At 41.5% G+C, this 19230-nt stretch overlaps 1 protein-coding gene across 1 annotated transcript in view; it reads right to left on the bottom strand.

The window, feature by feature from the left end:
* The window catches only part of SLC17A8 (solute carrier family 17 member 8), a 46389-nt gene that overhangs the window by 21451 nt on the left and 5708 nt on the right, over window positions 1–19230 (bottom strand). The window contains exons 2-5 of the mRNA XM_081822258.1: window positions 10735–10987; window positions 4052–4170; window positions 2158–2272; window positions 754–841 (exon numbers count right to left, since the gene is read on the bottom strand). Coding sequence (XP_081678384.1) covers window positions 754–841; window positions 2158–2272; window positions 4052–4170; window positions 10735–10987 — 575 coding nt within the window. The remainder of the gene's footprint in view (window positions 1–753; window positions 842–2157; window positions 2273–4051; window positions 4171–10734; window positions 10988–19230) is intronic.

The following is a 19230-nucleotide window of genomic DNA, read 5'->3' as shown; positions in this document are numbered from 1 at the left end:
GCATGGGGCTCCCTGCTCAGCGGGGCATCTCCCTCTCCCTCTGCCCCTGCTCTCTCTCTCTAATAAATAAAGAAAATAAAAAAGCATCAGGGGGTCTAGCTCCTGTTCCATGCCCAGTGTGATCTTGAACCTTGATTTTCATTCAATGAAACTAAACTTTAAACTTTAGTTTCAGTTTCCCTGTCTGTAAAAAGAAGAGAGAAAGGTTTGATGATTCTCTTTTTCTGCTTCTCACCTCGGCAAATACCATGTGTTGGCAAATTCAACAACCACTTCTAACCCCTTCTTTCTGACCTTTCTCTACTAACAGTGCTGGAAAAGCTAGCACTTGGATTCCTAGCTGCTTCTGCAGTTGGTAAAGCATCTGACACAATTAGGGCCAAGGAAATATGTGGAAGCCTGATAAGGGGTTTCTAGAAAGCCTTTGCTTTGCTGATAAAAGGAACAGATGTGGTTAGGACAACCATTTCCACTTCTTCCTGCCTAGAATGTGGGCTTGAGGCCTGGAGCTGTAACAGCCATCCTGTGAACCTGAGGAACAAGTGTGAGAGTAAAGAGCTATCACTTCTAGGACAGTGGAATAGAAAGTCAGAGCATGCTCAGGCCCTGATGGATCATTGAGCGGTAAAACCAACACCAGCAATCACTCACCTTTGGACTTCTGTTATGTGAAAAAAATAAATCCTATGTAGTAGGGTCTTCACTTGATGACAAAGCATTCCTAAATAAAACCGATGATTCCAATACACTTACCACAAAAAGAGGTTGTGGCCAGTCGGCTTCTCTCCAAAGGTGGTGCCCACTTACTCCACATCCCATGGCAGGCAGGGTAGGTCACACCCTGGCAAAACGGTTGAAAATAGATTATTTGATTTGACCTCAGTTTCTGTTTGTGTTTAAAATGTGGATCCTGCTTCTTTAAGAGAGGCTACGTGATAAAAACCCAATTCATAAATACCAAGTAGCCTGTGTTAGCTATTTTAACTCACAGCACGTACGCTACAATCTGAATATCAGTTCCAATGTAAGAATGGTGGGGAATGGGGAAGGGGTCTTTGGATTTCATATTATTAGAGAATATTGGTGTAGATAGGGGTTTCTGCAATCAGCTGGTCCATCCCCTCATTTCAAGATACAGAACCTGAGGCTAAGAGCCATTAAGTGACTACATTCTGGTCTTCATTGCTGTGAATAGTATGTTCTTTCCACCCATCAGTACTTTCCAAAATGCAGTGTATGTCCCTCTAGTAGAACTAGAGTTGCATTTGAGTTGCTACAACAAACCACAGTTTTTATCATAATTGGTGCATATATACTCTAAGAGGCTTTAGAAAACAATGTAGCTGATGCATGAAACCCATGATTGCAAAGATATTGTTGCTTACAATGAGATTCTTTTTTGTGTGTGGTTTTTTGTTTTGTTTTGTTTTTTAATGAATTGATCTAGGGAAAAACTGTAGGTAAATAATAGTACAAATTGTACATGGATATGACAGAAGCAACGGAGGTTAGAGGTGAATGACTGAGCTTGGGAAACAACGCTCTACATCGAGGCTTGGTAAACTATGGCCTGATTTAGCTCACCATCTGTTTTTGTACTGCTCTTCAGGAAGGACTGGTTTTTACATTTTTTTCCAAGGCTCACATTTTTATTTTCTTATTAAGTCTTTTTTTAATTCCATATAGTTAATATAGAGTGTTATATTAATTTCAGGTGCACAATATAGTGATTCAACAATTCCCTGAGTTAAATCTCTGTGTAACACTACACCCTGGAAATTTACAGATTTATTAATAAATGCATTTAAATTGTTTTAGTGGAAAGGGCCCCTGCTATGTGAACTATAGGATTTGGGCTTCAGTTTCATCATTCATTAAATGACAGGGGTTGGATTAGATTATCTCTAAGATCATTCCTGGCTCATGTGAAATTCTGCACTCTATGAAACGGTCCTTTATTGTGTGTACATTTGTAATCACACAGGGCATTCTAATTAAAGTATTCATAATTATAGTTAAAACCGGAGAGTAGAAATAGCAGGACAAGGTGGAAGACCAGAAAACTAAATAAAGCGGGTTTTCTTCAGTAGCTGAATTATCTACAGGACCATTCTGTATTTAGCAGTAGCAAAAACCATTAAGGAAAGAATCTCCCACCTCCACTAGACCTTGCAAGATTCTGACACACATGACACAGCCGTAATGCACTCTGGCCGCAGAAGGGATGAACATGTTCAAGGTTGATGTTAAGAAGATGGCGGCTCCAAAGACCCTGAGGGACCAAAACACTGTATTAGGGGGCAGGCCCACTTGTGGATGTGGCACTTCAGTTACACATCAGGAATGAACCTCTCCATTCATGGAAAATTACCATGGAAATTAATAAAAAGAGAAATAGATGATGTTGTTAGGGTCTGATGTGTCCCAAGCTAGACTGTTGGGCGGCTTTGAATCCTGAGCTCATCCTCGGACCCATTACGGACAGGTTGTTGGCAATACAGGAATATCCCTCCTGAATGAGGTCCTGAAGCTGGAGACTGACAAACGTGAGATGAGCTTGCTGGAGATGCACCATTCTGCTTGGTTCTACCCAACTGACTCATTCTGCCTATTACCACATGACATCAGCACATTGGGATTGTGTCTCATGCTTCACAATTCGCTGTCACTTTACCAGAAGGTCATACTATCTGAAAGCAGGCTGTGTCCTGGGACTAGTCAAGCACAAAACAGGCTGTGTCCCTGTCTGAGCCCCCAGCTCGCTGCCCAGTCCCCCATGCCTTCTCCTCCCTGCCTGGACCAGAGTGTCCTGGAAAAAGAGAGCAGGCAGCATTTTCTTCTTTTCTCACACATTAATGATGCTTCAGCCCTTTTAACGTGTTGGGAAATATGTGTGATTTTCTTTTATGGCAGAAGTGTGAGCCAGTATTTTATCACTTCTTGAAAAGAATACAATAGGTAAGTGATAATAAATGAAGGACACAAATTAGACCAAAACTTAAGTAAATAAAGTCATGCTTGTACATATTTAGATCTTACGGTATTGACTTTCAAACTTTTTGACCTTCACCCATAAAGCAAAATATATTTTATATTGCAACTCAATACATAATCACACACACAAATGTAACCAAAACAAGTTTCAAAAACCAATACTTAAGTGTGCAATGAATTAAGATATTTTCTACTCTATTTTATTCTATTTGATTATCCTCTTTTCCATTTTTCTCTCTTTTTCTTAGAAAATGCTCATTGGTAAATCACTATGTTGATTTCATTACCATTTAATTATTTGTGTTTTAGAGTTTGAGAAACACTGCTTTATAAAATGTATGGTTCATGAAATCTATATGCATACAGTGACACAGGACATACAATTGGAAGGAAACTGGAGACATTTAGCACAACTTTTCTGCTACATATACGTCCTACGTTTCCTCCAAATGGCCATCTTCTTCGGCTTGCACACCTCTAGTGACAGAGAACTCCATTGCTCCTTGAGGCAGCTCATTCTATCTTGGATGATTTTAATTGCTCAAACACCTGCTATAAAATTTCAAGGGCATTAAAGACATCTTGCAATTTAGAGGCAAGCCCCTACTAGACACATGACAATATCTGTCTGGTACTGGACTATATTAACATAGTACATAGAATGTCACTTGTCAAAGGAAACTCAAACACAATCTAAATCATGCTTTATTTCACAGATGAGGAAACAGACCCAGGGAAGGAAAAAAAGTGACTCAGTAGAGGTCACCAAGTGAATTATTTAGGGTCCAGGAACTATTTCTTCTGACTCAGACTCAATTGCTCTTTTTACTACATAATCACTAAAAGAATTACAAGATAAATTAAGTTAGACAAAAAAGTAAATAACAAGAGACTCTTGAGAACAGAATCATATCAATATCTGTGAATCACATCTATTGGAATGGCTCCTGTCTTTCATTCTGCATTTCTAAATTGAGAGCAAACTATGCAAATTTTATAAAAACACAAAATCATGTTATGATCTGTACTGCATTCATGTTATTTCAGTTTGCCTTACCTGTTAGCAGCAAACTTATTTGAAATGAAACCACCTGGAATTTGTGTCACAATATAACCCCAGAAAAAAGATCCATGGATAAGGCCCACTGTCTCTGGATCCCAGTTAAACTGTGCTGTCTGAAATGAGAAATCAGATATAGTGGTGTTTATAAGAAAACACTTGCCTACCATTTTTCACTGATGATCCTACATAACAACCCACAAGGTCCTTCTTTCCTTCTTTTATTCAACAAATATTTGTGGAGGGCTTCTTGTATGCTTGGGATATAGTAACAAATATGACAAAGTCCCTGCTGTCATTGAACTTGCCTTCTAGTGAGAGCAGGAGAGATTATGTACAAACTTAAATACATACATATGTATGTATTAAATATATAAATATGTATTTAATAATGATACAACTCTTAAGCCATTGAAAATTCCAGGGCTAGACTCCCTTTCCTCCCTTTCTTCCCAAAGTAACTCATTCTTTTCAGACTCCTTGCAAATGTTCCTTCCTCTGAGGACATGGGGCACCTGGCTGGCTCAGTCCCTAGAACATGCAACTCTTGATCTCAGGTTTGTTAGCTCGAGCCCCACATTGGGTGTAGAGATTCTGCTTGAATACCTCTAATGACAGAGAACTCTACTGCTCCTTGAGGCAGCTCATTCTGTCTTGGATACTTTTAATTGCTCAAACATCTACTATAGAATTTCAAGGGCATTAAAGACATCTTGCAATCTAGAGGCAAGCCCCTTCTACTCACACGGCAAAACGTATATGGTACTGGACTATATTAACATAGTCCATTAAAAATAAAATCTTTAAAAAAAAAAAAAAAGCAATGATATCAAAATGGAAGGTGTTCCTGTTATGGAGGAAGGGTTCTTAATTATCAACATATTATGCCTTATCAACTTTTGTCAGTTTATTTTCCCATCACAAGTTGTTATATATTTATTTGCTCATTTATTCAACATTCACCTAGTGCCTCCTGTGTCCCAGATCAGGTGCTAGACAGTGTAAATACTAATCCAAACAAGGACTGCCTTTGTGTTCTAGGAGATCACAGTCCATGGAACATTGGCCTGTCCTCTATACCGTATTTCCCATTTTACCAATTAGGAAATTGAAGTTTAAGAGTAAAATGAAACTGGGGCACCTGGCTGGCTCAGTCGGTAGAGCACACAACTCTTGATCTCAGGGTCATGAGTTCAAGCCCCACGTTGGGTAGGGATTACTCAAAAATAAATAAATAAATAAAATGAAACTAACAATCATTCATTCAAATCAGCTCACCAAATTTTTATTTTGTGCTACTATGTGCCACACATTGTTCTAGGCACTAGGGATACAACAGTGAACAGAACAACAGTAATTGCTCTCTTCACAAAGACGCCAGTGGGGACAGCAGACAGTAAACAAGTAAACAAGTACAGACTGTGTTAGATAGTGATCAGGAGTGAGGAATAAAAATAAAGCAGGGAAGGCGACAGGAAGTGCCGGATAGGAGTAAGGTAGAGTGCAATTTAAGATAGAGAGGGAAGGCTTCATTGAGGAGGTGATTTTTGAGTAAAGCCCTATAGGAAAGAAGGGAGTAAATAATGCTGTTAATTATCTGAGAGAACTTTCAAGGCAGAGAAATAGCAAGTGTAAAGACCCTAAGGTTAGAGGAACAGCAAGATGTCAGGATAGGTGGAAGGTAATGAGTGCAGGACATGAGAATAGGAGGTAAAGTAAGAGAGGTTCAAATGATGATAGGCCCTTTAAGTCACCAAAAGGACCTTGGCTTTTACTCAAAGAGGGATGGAAACCATTGGAAACTTGGAGCAAAATAGGGACATAATTTTGTTTAGGCACTGTCCATGTATTTCCTCCCTTAATTTTTAGAACACCTAGAGGTAATTCTTGGCTCTTCTTTTGTAGGTAAGGAAAATAAGGCTTAGAGAGATTAACTTACTTGCCCAAGGTCATGCAACTAGTTACAAGGAGAGCCAAGATCAAGGAACCAAAGATCAAAGGCAGAGGGATCCACTTCATCCAGATGCTAATTACCAATCACAATGTCTCTTGCTCATACTTTTCTCTCTTAAAGGGATGGTTCTTCCAGGTATTCTCTGAAGGAGATGATACATGACAAATAGGACTTGGGCCTGCTGAGAACTGAATTTCATCATCACTTGAGCCCCATTAGAATCATAATGGCCCCATGCATGTACCATTACAATAAGCCAACCACTGTCAGGTACTGTGTGGGGTGAAGAAAGACCCCCAGAAGATTTATACACAAAATCTCTGGAATCTCTGAATGCTGCTTTATTTGGGAAAAGGGTTTTGTTGATGTGATAAAATCAAGGATCTTGAGATGAGTTATCCTGGATTATCTAGCTGGGCCCTAAATCCAATGACAAGTGTTCTTAAAAGAGAAAGGCAGAGAGAGATTTGAGACAGAAGAGAAGACACACAGAGAGGAGAAGCCATGTGAAGACAGAGCTAGGGATTGGAGTTATGCTGCCCCAAGCCAAGGATCACCCAGAGCCCCCAAAGCTGGAAAAGGCAAGGAAGGATTCTTCAGTAGAGCCGTCAGAGTGAGTGTGGCCCTGGTGAAATTATCTCAAATTTCTGGTCTCCACAACTGTGCGAGAATAAATTTCAGGTGTTTTAAGCCACCATGCTTGAGGTAATTAGTTACTGCAGCGTTAGGAAACTAATATAGGTACTTAAGGTATTAGCACCAAATTATCTCGTTTGATCTATAAAGCAGGCCTTTCATTCCCATTTTACAATAAGGGCAGTGAGGGTCAGCAAAAAACTGCTAGAAATGACAGTTCCTGCCTCCCTGCTCATTTCCTTCAGAAAGCATTCCCCATCCTCACCCTGGGTCTCTCCTCTGCTGACTGGACATCTGGCCAATCAGGCTCTCTCTGTCTCTCTCTGTCTTTCTCTGTCTGTCTCGCTCTCCAATCTGAACCCAGAAATTATACTTAGACAAGACTGAATACTTGAACTGAAACTAGTCCCCTTTTAGTCAGGGCCGAAGTAAGTCAGCTCCCGGGCAAGACACTTCAGCTTTGGAGGACAGTGAGAAGCCATGGAAAAGGAAAGAAAACAGTCCATGGAGAGACCTGGGACAGTGGAGCATACTCAGAGAGAAGCAGACCGCGTGGAGCAAGCAAGCAAGCTGGAGACCTTAGTTAAGGATTTCCTCATTCCTCATTTCCTCATTCCTAGGAGGGCCAGCTCCACTCTGCCCTTCCTGGCAGAGCCTCTGTTTATGCCTTGGAAAGAATTAGGTAAAGACTCCTTTTCCACCCCTCATGGAGTACAGCCAGGATTTCAGTCCCACTGCAGGCTGGACTCCCCACTGTCCAGGGCACGGACTGCACAAATATACACATCAGACCTGCTTTTTTACCCTCACTCTCATGAGATCTCCTACAGCCCTACCATAATTTCCTTTTTAACTTGACCTGGTTCCACTGCATTTCTATTCCTTGCAACCAGCAATCCCTGACCAGGACATAAGGACAACTTGCTCAAGGTCCCAGAGCTAATAAACAAAAGAAGTCAAGTGTGAAACCGGGTCTGGCCAATTCGAAAGCCCATCCTCTCAACTCTACAGGACTCATGATTCATGGGAAGGAGTTTGGACTTTTCCTGAAGGTAAAAAGAGATAATTGCAAAGTTTCTCAAATGTCAGTCATTTATTGCTTGCCATATGCCAGACGCTATTCTAAGTGATTCACGTGTTTTAAAATTCATAATTATTAAACTAAAAATGAGTATTCACACATCAGCTAAAACTACCCTGTATACAACTAGTAAGTATATGCCAAATATTTGTAAGACCTATATATTCATACTGCTTACTTCTCTTCCTCTTTTGAAAATGAGGATTTCAAAATATCTCAGTGAAAAATATCTAGTTCACCCCATAAAATGAAAAACCAAATAAACAAAATACCAGTCATTCAGAGCCTTTCTTAATACAATTAGTAAAATCTTTGTCATCAGGTTGAACATGCTCAGTTGACATGTAAGCTTTGTTCCATTTGAGTAATAGAGAAATGGCCTGCTATAAATTGGAGTTGTCCTAGAGCTTCTGAAATGCTCCCAAACTCCTATTTTTGAGACCAGAAGAAATGATGCAAAGCATATTTTAGATCTTGATCAGTTTCTCTAAGACTCCAAAGGGAAAACCATAGAAACTAGAGAGCACACACTAGCATTGTTCCTTAGGTTTATCAAAATGTCTTTTCCATATGCCTCCAAACAGACTCTGTTGACCTAGGCCTATCTTTCCAGGCAACAAAGAAATGTACACCAGCATCTCATTTTGATCTGGGCCTTGGCAGACAAGTTTTAATTAGCTGGCCTTGCTCACAAAAGGCTGGGAGAATACATGTGATACACATCTGAAACCTCACTAATATATATCATTATTTAAAAAATGCATGGCTTGCCCCATCACACCTCTCCTGTCCTCCCTCCCCACCAAAAAATAAACAACTAGCATATCCTTTTAGAACAAATTCAGCTGCGACATCAAAAAGAGGCTAGAAGACTCTCCATTGTGCTCTTTTCTTCTGGCGGAATAATCTCTTAGCTAAAAGAAAAAAAAAAAAGCCTGCAGGGCCAGCTAAAGACCTTTTTTTTAATGGATTAGAATCAAATTTTCCCAAACCAGTGCTTGGCAGGAACTGTTCTAGGTAATGCTAATAGATGTGGCATGAAAGAAAGTGTTCTACAATAAAGTTCGGGAAATAATGCATACACAGCCCCCTCTTGGAGACTCTCACAGGACACAGCACAATAAAAGCTCCCATTTCATACAACACCTTCTTCCTAGCACAGCCTACAGAAGAGTGATATGCCAAACACCAGTTTGGGGAACTCTGATGTAAATGTTTCTCCACATATGGGCAGGGACCAGAGAACTACTAGATGCCCCTCTGCAATGTGCAAGTACCTCCCCATGAGTCATTCCCGTGCGTGTGTTCAGTACAATGAAACATGTATCCATTGGGCATACACTTTTGGTTTTTTCCCCATAGCCTCAATACTTTTCTAGGCATACCATGGAAGAAATAAGCCAGATTTTATCTTTCCAGTGATTCATAAAAACAGTGCTTTTTTTTAATTTAAATTCAATTAGCCAACATATAGCACATGTTCAATGATTCATCAGTTTTGTGTAACACACAGTGCTCATCACATCATATGCCCTCTTTAATGCTTTTAAGTCACATCAGACTTGCTTATGACTACAACAGCCTTTGAACTGGGCCTCCTGCTTCCACTCAATTCAATCCCAGTCTATTGGGAGACCACTGGCTGGATAGTGATCTTTCTGGAACAGATTCGATCATACCACCACTCTGTGCAAAGCCCACCCAGGACTCCCTACGTGGCTTATCAGGCTTTACCTGGCCTAATTCCTATTTACCCTGGTGTCTCCCTCTCTTGAGGCTCAATCATTCTCTACCCTCTTAACAGGGGTTCTCAGCCTGGAGTCCAAGGATGGAATGCTGTGGATCTGTGAACTTTGATAGGAAAAATCAGCATTTTTAGTTTCACTAACTGCTAGCTGAAATTTAGCATTTCCTGTGGTTATGAATGTAGGCAACAAACCACAGTAGTATTATCAGTACCTGTGACTCCATCACGTGGAAATTATAAACCTGTTCATATGACAGTTGTTACCACTATCTTAAACTATGGTTTATACTTCAAACTTCAAAGTTACAGTAATTTTATTTTATTTTTTAAAGATTTTATTTATTTATTTGTCGGAGAGACAGGGGGGTGGAGAGCATAAGCAGAGGGAGGGGCAGGCAGAGGGAGAAGCAGACTCTCTGCTGAGCAGGGAGCCTGATGTAGGACTTGATCCCAGGACCCTGAGCCGAAGGCAGACCCTTAACTGACTGAGCCACCCAGGTGCCCCAAAGTTACAGTAATTTTAGACCCATTGTTAAATTTTGTCATCGATATGTTTATAAAGAAGCTCATATGTTTCCATATCGTTAATTTTATTTTTAAATACTTTGATATCTGTATTCCAATATAATTGGTTTCCTTTATAATCCTATGCATTTTATTTTAAGAATTTAAAACATTATTTTGACAAAAGGTTCATAAGTCTACAGCAGGTTGCCAAAGGGGTCCATGGCTCAGAAAAGATGAACTCCTATCTCAGTTCCTAAACACATCATTTTCTCTCTCTCCCCCTCTCTCTCCCTCCTTCTCTCTCTCTCTTTCCTTCTCTCTCCCTCCCTCCCCTTCTCTCCTACAGTCTTTCACATAAGATGTTCCTTTTTCTTCACTCTTCCTCGCACTTCACTAAAACACCCTTTGTCGGTCGATTCCTCCTTATCTTTCGGAACCAGCCATCACTTTCTCTGGGAATTCTTTCTTGATATCTGGGTCAGCACTCTCTTATTTGGCCCCCAGCATTCTGAACACCTCCAACATAGCACCTGCAACCATGAATTATGCTTACTTACTTGTACAGCTCTATGACGACAAGGGCCCAACCTGTGCTTTTCATCATTCTCTTCCCTTCACCTTGCACAGTGCCTGGCACATGGTAGCCATTCTACCTTTTTGTCACAGCAATGGAAGAGGTGAAGTGCTTTCTTTCCTATAACAAAGTATTGGCACAGCTGTGGCCAAAAGAGCTCCCACCAAACACAGACACTGACCTGAATTTCTGGTTTTCCATCAACATATACAGTGCTGTTGTTGACCATTTCCACGATGGCTACTCCAAGATTGCACCGAATCCCAAAGGAAATGCAGAAGCCCAGCCCACTCATAATGGCAATGAGGTAGCGCTTGGGAAGGCCACAGCAGTGGCAGCTGCAGAGGGGGGGCCTCTGCCTGGAAGTCTGCACTGGCCTTCCTTCTTCATTCAGCTCAGTGTTATCTTCTTCCTCATTCGTCCCATCAATTTTTCTATAGTGGAAGAAAAATGGTCAAAGAAAGGCTGGGATTTCAGGGAAAAAAGGAAGTATACTAGGCAAAAAGAAAAGGTCTACCAAAGAAGAAAAGGGGAAACCCAAAGTAGGATGCAGCCTGCCTTTTTAAAAGTTGTTATTGTCATGAAAATAAATAATAGTGGCTAAAATTACTGATATTCTGGGTATTGTATTGCACTTCATTAGGCATTAGGTCATTTAGAGTTCACAACAACTCCATGACATAGATGGTGTTATCTTGCCATTATACAGGTCAGGAAACTAAGTCACTTGAGGTGGGATGTAAATCCAAGTCTAAGTCTGTGTCCTCAACAATATGCTTTACTGGATTTCCTGCCAGAAGAGTATTGACAGATTTCATCCACGTTGCATGACCTAGCTATCTATAGATGCACTTGACCTCGGTTTTAGTGTCACCTGAAGCATGCTAAAAAGATATACAGTAGAAAATCAATCCATTTGCAGATTCTTTTTTTCCTCTTTATCTAAATCTTAATAAAATATTAGGTAGAGGTAGGGAGGCACAATCTATCAATTTCTACCACTTTCTCCTCCAGCTACCTCCACTCTCATCGTCTTTTTTTAGAAAACTCAGAAGTCACTTTCTTCAGTTCCCTACCTCCCATTCTCTCTTGGACCCATTCCAACCAGGCATCCCCAAAATTGTCCACCAAAACAGCTCTTTTTAAGGTCATCAATACCTTCCATTGACCTTTGACTCAATGCAATGGTCATCTTAGGTCCTCATGTAATCAGCCTATCAGTACTTAACACAAGTTCTTCCTTTATTTTCTCCCAAGAAACCACACTCATGTGCTCTTCCTCTTAATTCTCTGACCATTCTTTCTGTTTTGTCTCGTAAGCTGATTCCCTACTTCCTTGACCTGTAAACACTGGGATGTCCAGGGCTCAGCTCACAGATCTCTTTTATTTTCTACCTACACTCTGTAGGTGATCTTATCCCATCTGTGGGTTTTAGATACAGATCCCAATTTTCATAAATAGACTTATTTGACATCTCCTTGGACACACAATCAGCACCTCAAACTTAACATATCCAAACTGAGTTTCCCGAAAAAAAATTAATTCCTGAAATCTTTCCCATCCCAAGTAATGATAATTTTGTTCCTCCAGTTGCTCAGGCAAAAATCTTGAAGTCATCCTGAATGCTTCATTTCTTCTCCAACCTATACCCAAACCAGGAGCCAGTGTGACTTAGTTTGAATGTTTATCCTTCCACTTGCTTAGCTGTGTGCCTTTGGCCTAGTTAACCTCTCTGGGCTTCTTCTGTTTCTTCATCTGTAACCTAGGAATTATAAAAGTAGTTTCTTCTTCGTGGGGTTCTTCTCAGGATTATCATAAGTGAATTATTATATTTAGACCATTTAGAACAGAACTTAATACATGTAAAAACTCAATATAGACCAGCTACTTTTTTTACATTAATCCCCACAATCATTTAATGAGCCCATTCTGTTAGACTGAGCATTGACGCCATGTATTGCCGCTTATACTGATGTCCAAGAATCATTTGGATCACAGGACTATTTAGAATGCATAGCCCCGATGGTCTCCATGAATTTCTGGCATCAGAACATCATTTATAATTTGTATAGCATGAAAAACTGTTTCTCCAATGTTGACACACCATTACAATAGTACTAGCAGTATTAGCTAAAACAGGGATAATATATAACAGCTACACTAATATTTATATAAAACAAATTCAGTTCTCTCTCCCCATTTCATATAATGACCTCAATATGGTTAAAACAGCTCAGTGAGGTATAGGAAACTTAATACTTCCATTTGACACAAATATAACTGTAGTCCAGAAAGCAAGAGTGGATTGGCCAAGACCCCAGAGCCAGAAGAAGGTAGAGGCAGGGTGGGAAGGCTTTCCCCTGACTATCAGGTCCACTGATTCCCTCTCACGTGTGCTTCCCGGCTCACCAGGCTGTGTTCTGTCTCAGTGAGCTTCCCATCACCTTCTCATCTGCATTCTGGACCTTGCCCCAGCCACTGTGGACAACCCAGTAGAGGGAAGTATTTAAGAGAACGGACTCTGGAATGAGGGAAGCTGAGTGCTATTTCTCCCATGTGCTAGCTCTATGACTTTGGCCAAGCCACTTGACCATTTGAAGCTACAGTAGGCTGGTATTAGGTTGCCAGGGTTGCCATAACGAAGTACCACACACTGAGTGGCTCAAACAACAGGACTTTTACTTTTTCACTGTTCTGGAGGCCAGAAGTCCAAGATCAAGGTGTTGGCAGGATTGGTTCTTTCTGAGGCCTCTCTCCTTGACCTGTAAATCGCCAAAACCATGAGAGACTCTTAACTACAGGAAACAAACTGAGGGTTGCTGGAGGGGTGGGGGGTGGGGAGATGGGGTAACTGGGTGATGGACATTAAGGAGGGTACGTGATGTAATGAGCACTGGGTGTTATATAAGACTGATGAATCACTGAGCTCTACCTCTGAAAGTAATAATATGCTATATGTTAATTAATTGAATTTAAATAAAAGATTAAAGAATTTTAAAAAAAGATGGCTGTCTTCACATCACCTTCCCTCTGCATATCTCTGTGTCCAAATTTCCTCTTTTTATAGTAACACCAGTCACTTGGATTAGGACCCACCCTAAAGACTACATTTTAATTAACTCTTTCACTTGTTTATTTGATTTCTACATTCTTTTATTTTTTGTTTAATCTCTACCTTCTTTTATTCCTTTATTAAATTTTTAATTTTAATTCCAGTATAGTTAACATATGGTGTTATATTAGTTTCAGGTGTACAATACAGTGATTCAACAACTCTATACATCACCCAGTGCTCATCATGATAAGTGTACTCCTTAATCCCCATCACCTATTTCACCCATACCACTACCCACCTCCCCTCTGGTAACTGTCAGTTTGTTCTCTATAGTTTTTTTTGTTTTGTTTTGTTTTTTAAGATTTTATTTATTTATTTGAGAGAGAGAGACTGATAGAGAGAGAGCATGAGAGGGGGGAGGGTCGGGAGGGTCAGAGGGAGAAGCAGACTTCCTGCCGAGCAGGGAGCCCGATGCGGGACTCGATCCAGGGACTCCAGGATCATGACCTGAGCGGAAGGCAGTCGCTTAACCAACTGAGCCACCCAGGCGCCCTCGTTCTCTATAGTTAAGAGTCTGTCTCTTGGTCTCTCTGTCTTTTAATTACTTCTTTAAAGAACATATCTCCAAATACAGTCATATTCTGAGGCACTGGGGGTTAGGACTTCAACATATGAATTTGGGGGGAACACAACTCAGTATATAACAACCCCCATCTCTAAAATGAGCTAATGATCATAGCTATCTCATCGATTGTTTTAATGATTAAATGATATGACGCACGTAAATTATTTAGTGCAGTGCCTGGTACATGAAAGAGCTTTTTATTGCCAGATGGTAAATACTACTATTATTGCTATTAATAAAATTGTTACAAGTCATAAGCTCAGCATCTCTCTATAATCATGCAGATGTTTGAAGAGTAAGACAGACTAACATTTTCAGGCACCATGGAGCCTTGAGGAGCTTAATTAAAGACAGCCCCAGCTGCTATGCTCTGAATGCACCAGGGCTTTGGCTGCAGGACTACCTTTCCACAGACTGCTCCCCACCAAGCACTGAGCGCAGCAGGGATAGAGGGCAAGCCCTTTCCTGTAAGAGGCAAAACTCATCTGACAGGCATCTGGCTCCAGGGCTCCCCATAGGCCTTGCAAAACTTCCTAGTACTAGGGTATAGTCTGAGACTCTTCCTACAAAATCTTCCTTCCCTTTCTCCTACACAGATAGCATCACAGTCCAAATGTTCCCCCAGTCCCCCTCGTCTCTTTCCCCATTTTCCCGCAATAAATCTCTTATGCATCTCTCCCTGTCTTCATAGAGGGCCTGAACCAACACAAGCACCGTCTGTGTGCCTGATGCCATCTGGGATATCCTGAGAGTTTCCAGAGGAAGGACACAATAGAAGAGGGGCAGAGAGAAAAGTAGTGGGATAAAGGGGAAGGTAAGTTCCACGGAAGGAGGTATGGGCTCCCCAAGTAGCAGAACTTACAGCTGCCTGACCTTGAGCCGCCTCTCCCCAGTTGGAGACAGGATGTGGGGAGTTGTAGAGAGAAGACTGGAGCGCTGGGTCCCAATTTCCCTTGCCCCGAGCGCTCGCGGAGGCACCAGACTTCAAGCCACTGTGCGACCAGGCACAAACATGGATCAACCACTAGAGGGACCCCCCGAGCTGTTTGTGTGTCCCTTGTACAACCTAGTTGTGGCAGGAAGGGCCCACCCACATCAGCAGAAAGTTCATTTCCACCAAGGGGGGCTAAGAGTCAGATTTGATTTGTTTTAAAAACAGTAAAATAGTGGAACATTTCTTGTATAGGCAAGCTCAGAGAGGAAGATTCTCAGCCCCCTCCCCCTGTATGATGGGACAAGCCAGGCTTCACTGCCATCAGTCAACCCAGGTTTGATAGCCAGCTCTGCCAAATTGTGTACTAGTTGTGGGACTCTGGGCAAGGCAAGTTGGCCTCTCTAAATCTCACATTTCCTCATCTGTAAAATGAATGCGGTATTTATCTCACAGAGCTGTTGTTGAGATTAAATGAGCCTACACAACAGTGAGTAAAACATTACCGGCACGAATGAGTAGACACTGATTCAGTGTTAGGGCCTACAGCATCCCCCATGTGTCCTAAGTATTTCACACGTTCCTCAGTCGGAACATTTATCACATTGAGTTAGTTATTTGCTTTCATCAGCATAGTAGGTGTTGAGTAAATATTTGTTGATCTGAGAAAGTGAATGAGTGAATGAATGCCTCCCCAGGAGAAGTGAGCATGTTGAAGGCAGGAGTCATTTCTGACTCCTCTTTATTCCCAGGGCTCAGCATATGGCCTGGACATGATTAATCCCTATTCAACTGAATGGAACTGGTGGACCCCTTCCAGACTTCACTCCTGACTTGAAGCACTTACACGCAGAGGTAAAGATCTGTTCACCCCTGCCCAGAAACAAGTTTGTTCATTTTTCTAAAGAGGGTTGGGGTCATAAGAAGTGGAGGGCTTTAATTATCCAAAAGAGCTGTTTATCGTATTAGGTGTTTTGGTGTTTGCCTACACTCGGTCTGTAAGATCGGAGAATCTTCATTCTTGCCAGGGTAACATGTGTCTGGTTGTTTCTCCAAATGCAGAGAGCTACATTCTGTGGGTTGCTGGCCCTTTACACACTAGGAAAGTATAAGCCCACTGTTCACAAACACAATTGTCCAGTAAACATGTCAGCCCCAGGAGTCTAATTGCTTAAGATATGCTCCATAGCCTTCAGGCACTTATAGAACTACTTACTTACAATTCAAATGTACCCAGTAATTATGGAGCAGGTTTGGTTTGGTTTTGTAGGCAATAAGGTCAACATTTAATGGAACACAAAACGAGCAGACTTACAGATCATTTTATGGCTTTTTAAAATCCATTCACTTGCTCACTTATGGTAAATGTTGATTATGGGCTGAATTGTGCCGCCACTGTCCGACCCTAAATTCTTACTTTGAAGCCTTAACCCTCAGGACCTCAGAATGTATTGGGACAAAGGGCCTTAAAGAGTAATTAAATGTCGGGGCGCCTGGGTGGCTCAGATGGTTAAGCATCTGCCTTCGGCTCAGGTCATGATCTCCAGGTCCTGGGATCGAACCCCACATTGGGCTCCCTGCTCAGCAGGGAGTCTGTTTCTCCCTCTTCCTCTGCCTCTCCCCTCTACTCCTGCGCTCTCTCTCTCTCTCACTCTGTATCTCTCTGTCTCAAATGAATAAATAATAAAAAAAAAAATTCTTTAAAAAAAAAGAGAGAATTAAATGAGATTATATGGATTGGCCCTAATGCAATAAGACCTGCGTCCTTATAGGAAGAAATTTGGACACACAGACGTCAGAACTGCATGTCCACAGAGGAAAGACCATGTGAAGACACAGCGAGTAGGTGGCCTTGAGGAGAAACCAAACTGTCGACACCCTGATGTTGGGCTTCGAGTCTCTAGAACTGTGAGAAAATAAATTTCTCCTAAGTTACCCAGTCTCTGGTACTTTGTGATGGCAGCTCAAGCAAACTAATACAGTATTAGGGGGCTGAAGGATACTGACTACCTTCTACACTGGTACTGTGTGAGGTACATATTTATATATACATCTATATACATAATCTCCCTTAATCCCCAGAACAATCTTGAGAGGTAGAATTTATCCCTCTCTTACAGCTTGGGAGACTCAGAATACTTCAAAAACTTGCCCAAGAGGCACCCAGCTGCAGTGGGGAAAGTGAAAACACAACCCAGATTTGATATCAAGCCCCCTCCTACCAGTACGCCACAGGACCGAACTAGAAAGCACCTTACACATATCAAGTGCTTCACCTAAGTAGACATTTTTAAAGGTTTTGGAGAAAGAATATTGAAGAAGGATTGAGGAAATATGCCCTCGAGTTAGACAATCCTGTGTCAAATGCTGAGTCCAGTATTTATTAGCTGTGTGAACTTCAGATACTTAACCTCTCTGAACCTCGATTCCCTGAAAGGGGACGGGACTAACGTGAGCACTAGAGGAGATAATGTTTATAAAGCACTTAGTATCATTCCTAGCACTCTATAAATGATCAATAAATGGTAACTTTTAAAGAAGGGAGGGGGTACTTAAAATCTGACTCCCAGAGCTAGTCTGGGATTTGCAATAGGATCTCAACAGTGTGGCTCTCAGGACATCAAATTCTAAAAGATCTCAATAAAATTCAACTCCTACCCAGTCAGTACTGTCATACTACCTGTATTTTTTTAATTTTTAAAACTAATATTTCCCTCTTCCAGTAGACCATAATAAGTTCAAAGTCAGGAACCAAATATCCCTAGCACCTGCCACAGTCACACAGATTTTGAAGTGTTAACCTGTTTTGATTTTCCTCCTGGTAATTTCATCCTTTCCTCTCCCCTCATTCAAGCAGAGAGTCGGTGATTATTACCTAATCAGGGGATGATAAGATGGACAATAAGAAAAAAAATAAAAATAAAAAGACCTGGTCTCTATGGCTTTTTCATTCCAAAAGCCTAAGCTTTCAGGTGACAGGCAGCTCAAAGTCCAGTCTAGCCCGTAGACATGTTTTGTTTGTATGGTTTGGGGGAGGGGGTGTGGTTTTTCAGAATTTGGATTCATTTCCAGAGTTTAAAAATCAGGAGAGTGCTCCCAAATAAAAACAAAAAGATATGTTCAAGTCTTAACCTCTGATATCTGCAAATATGACTTAATTTAGACATAGGGTCTTTGCAGTTATAATCAAGTGAAGGTGAGGTTATATTGGACTAGGATGGGTCCTTATCCAATGACTGGTGTCCCTATAAAGAGAGGGGAATTTGAACACAGATGCAGAAGCTCAGGGAAGTAGGCCAGGTGACAACAGAGGCAGAGACTAGAGTGATGTACGTGTCTACAGGCCAAGGAATGCCCAGGGTTACCCGCAGCCACCAGAAGGGAGGAAGAGGCAAAGATAAACCCTTCTTCAGAGGCTTCACAGAGAGCGTGGTCCTGCTGACACCTTGATTTTGGACTTCTGGCCTCCAGAACGATGAGTGGCACGTCGGGTAGCCATGGCAACAGAGATGGAAGGTATATCTAGGATCCACTCACCAAGACCAGCCTGTTGGTGGCAAATTGTTCATATCAGACCCCTTCCATCTTGGAAAGGGTAGCAGTTCATCCTGACTGGGACTGACATATATTCCATATATGAGCCTGCAAGGCTTGGCCTGCATCACTACCTGAGGATTCACAGAATCCTGATTAGCCAACATGGGATCCCACATTACATCACCTAAGACCAAGACACACAATTTACGGCAAAGGAGGTATGGCAGGCAGCACAGGACAATGGGATCCACTGGTCTTACAGCAAGCCGCACCGGGCAGAAGCTGATGCAAAGGAAGCCTCTTAGAGATGCAGCTGAGGCATCAGCTCAGAGAGGAATCCCTGTGAAGATAGGGTGCTGTCCTTCAGGATGCAGTATGTTCCATAAACCAACAGTTATTATAACGATGCTGGGTCCCCAACAGGCAGAACATATTGGTCTGAGAAACACAGGGTGGAAGTGGGAGTAGCCCACTTACCATCATGCCCAGTAACTCACTTACAGAATATCTCATCTCTTCAACTTTAGA

Source organism: Leptonychotes weddellii, chromosome 5, assembly GCF_054177405.1.
Source record: "Leptonychotes weddellii isolate Sample4059 chromosome 5, ASM5417740v2, whole genome shotgun sequence".
Taxonomy (NCBI): Eukaryota; Metazoa; Chordata; class Mammalia; order Carnivora; family Phocidae; genus Leptonychotes; species Leptonychotes weddellii.
This window is presented reverse-complemented; position numbering and strand designations above follow the sequence as displayed.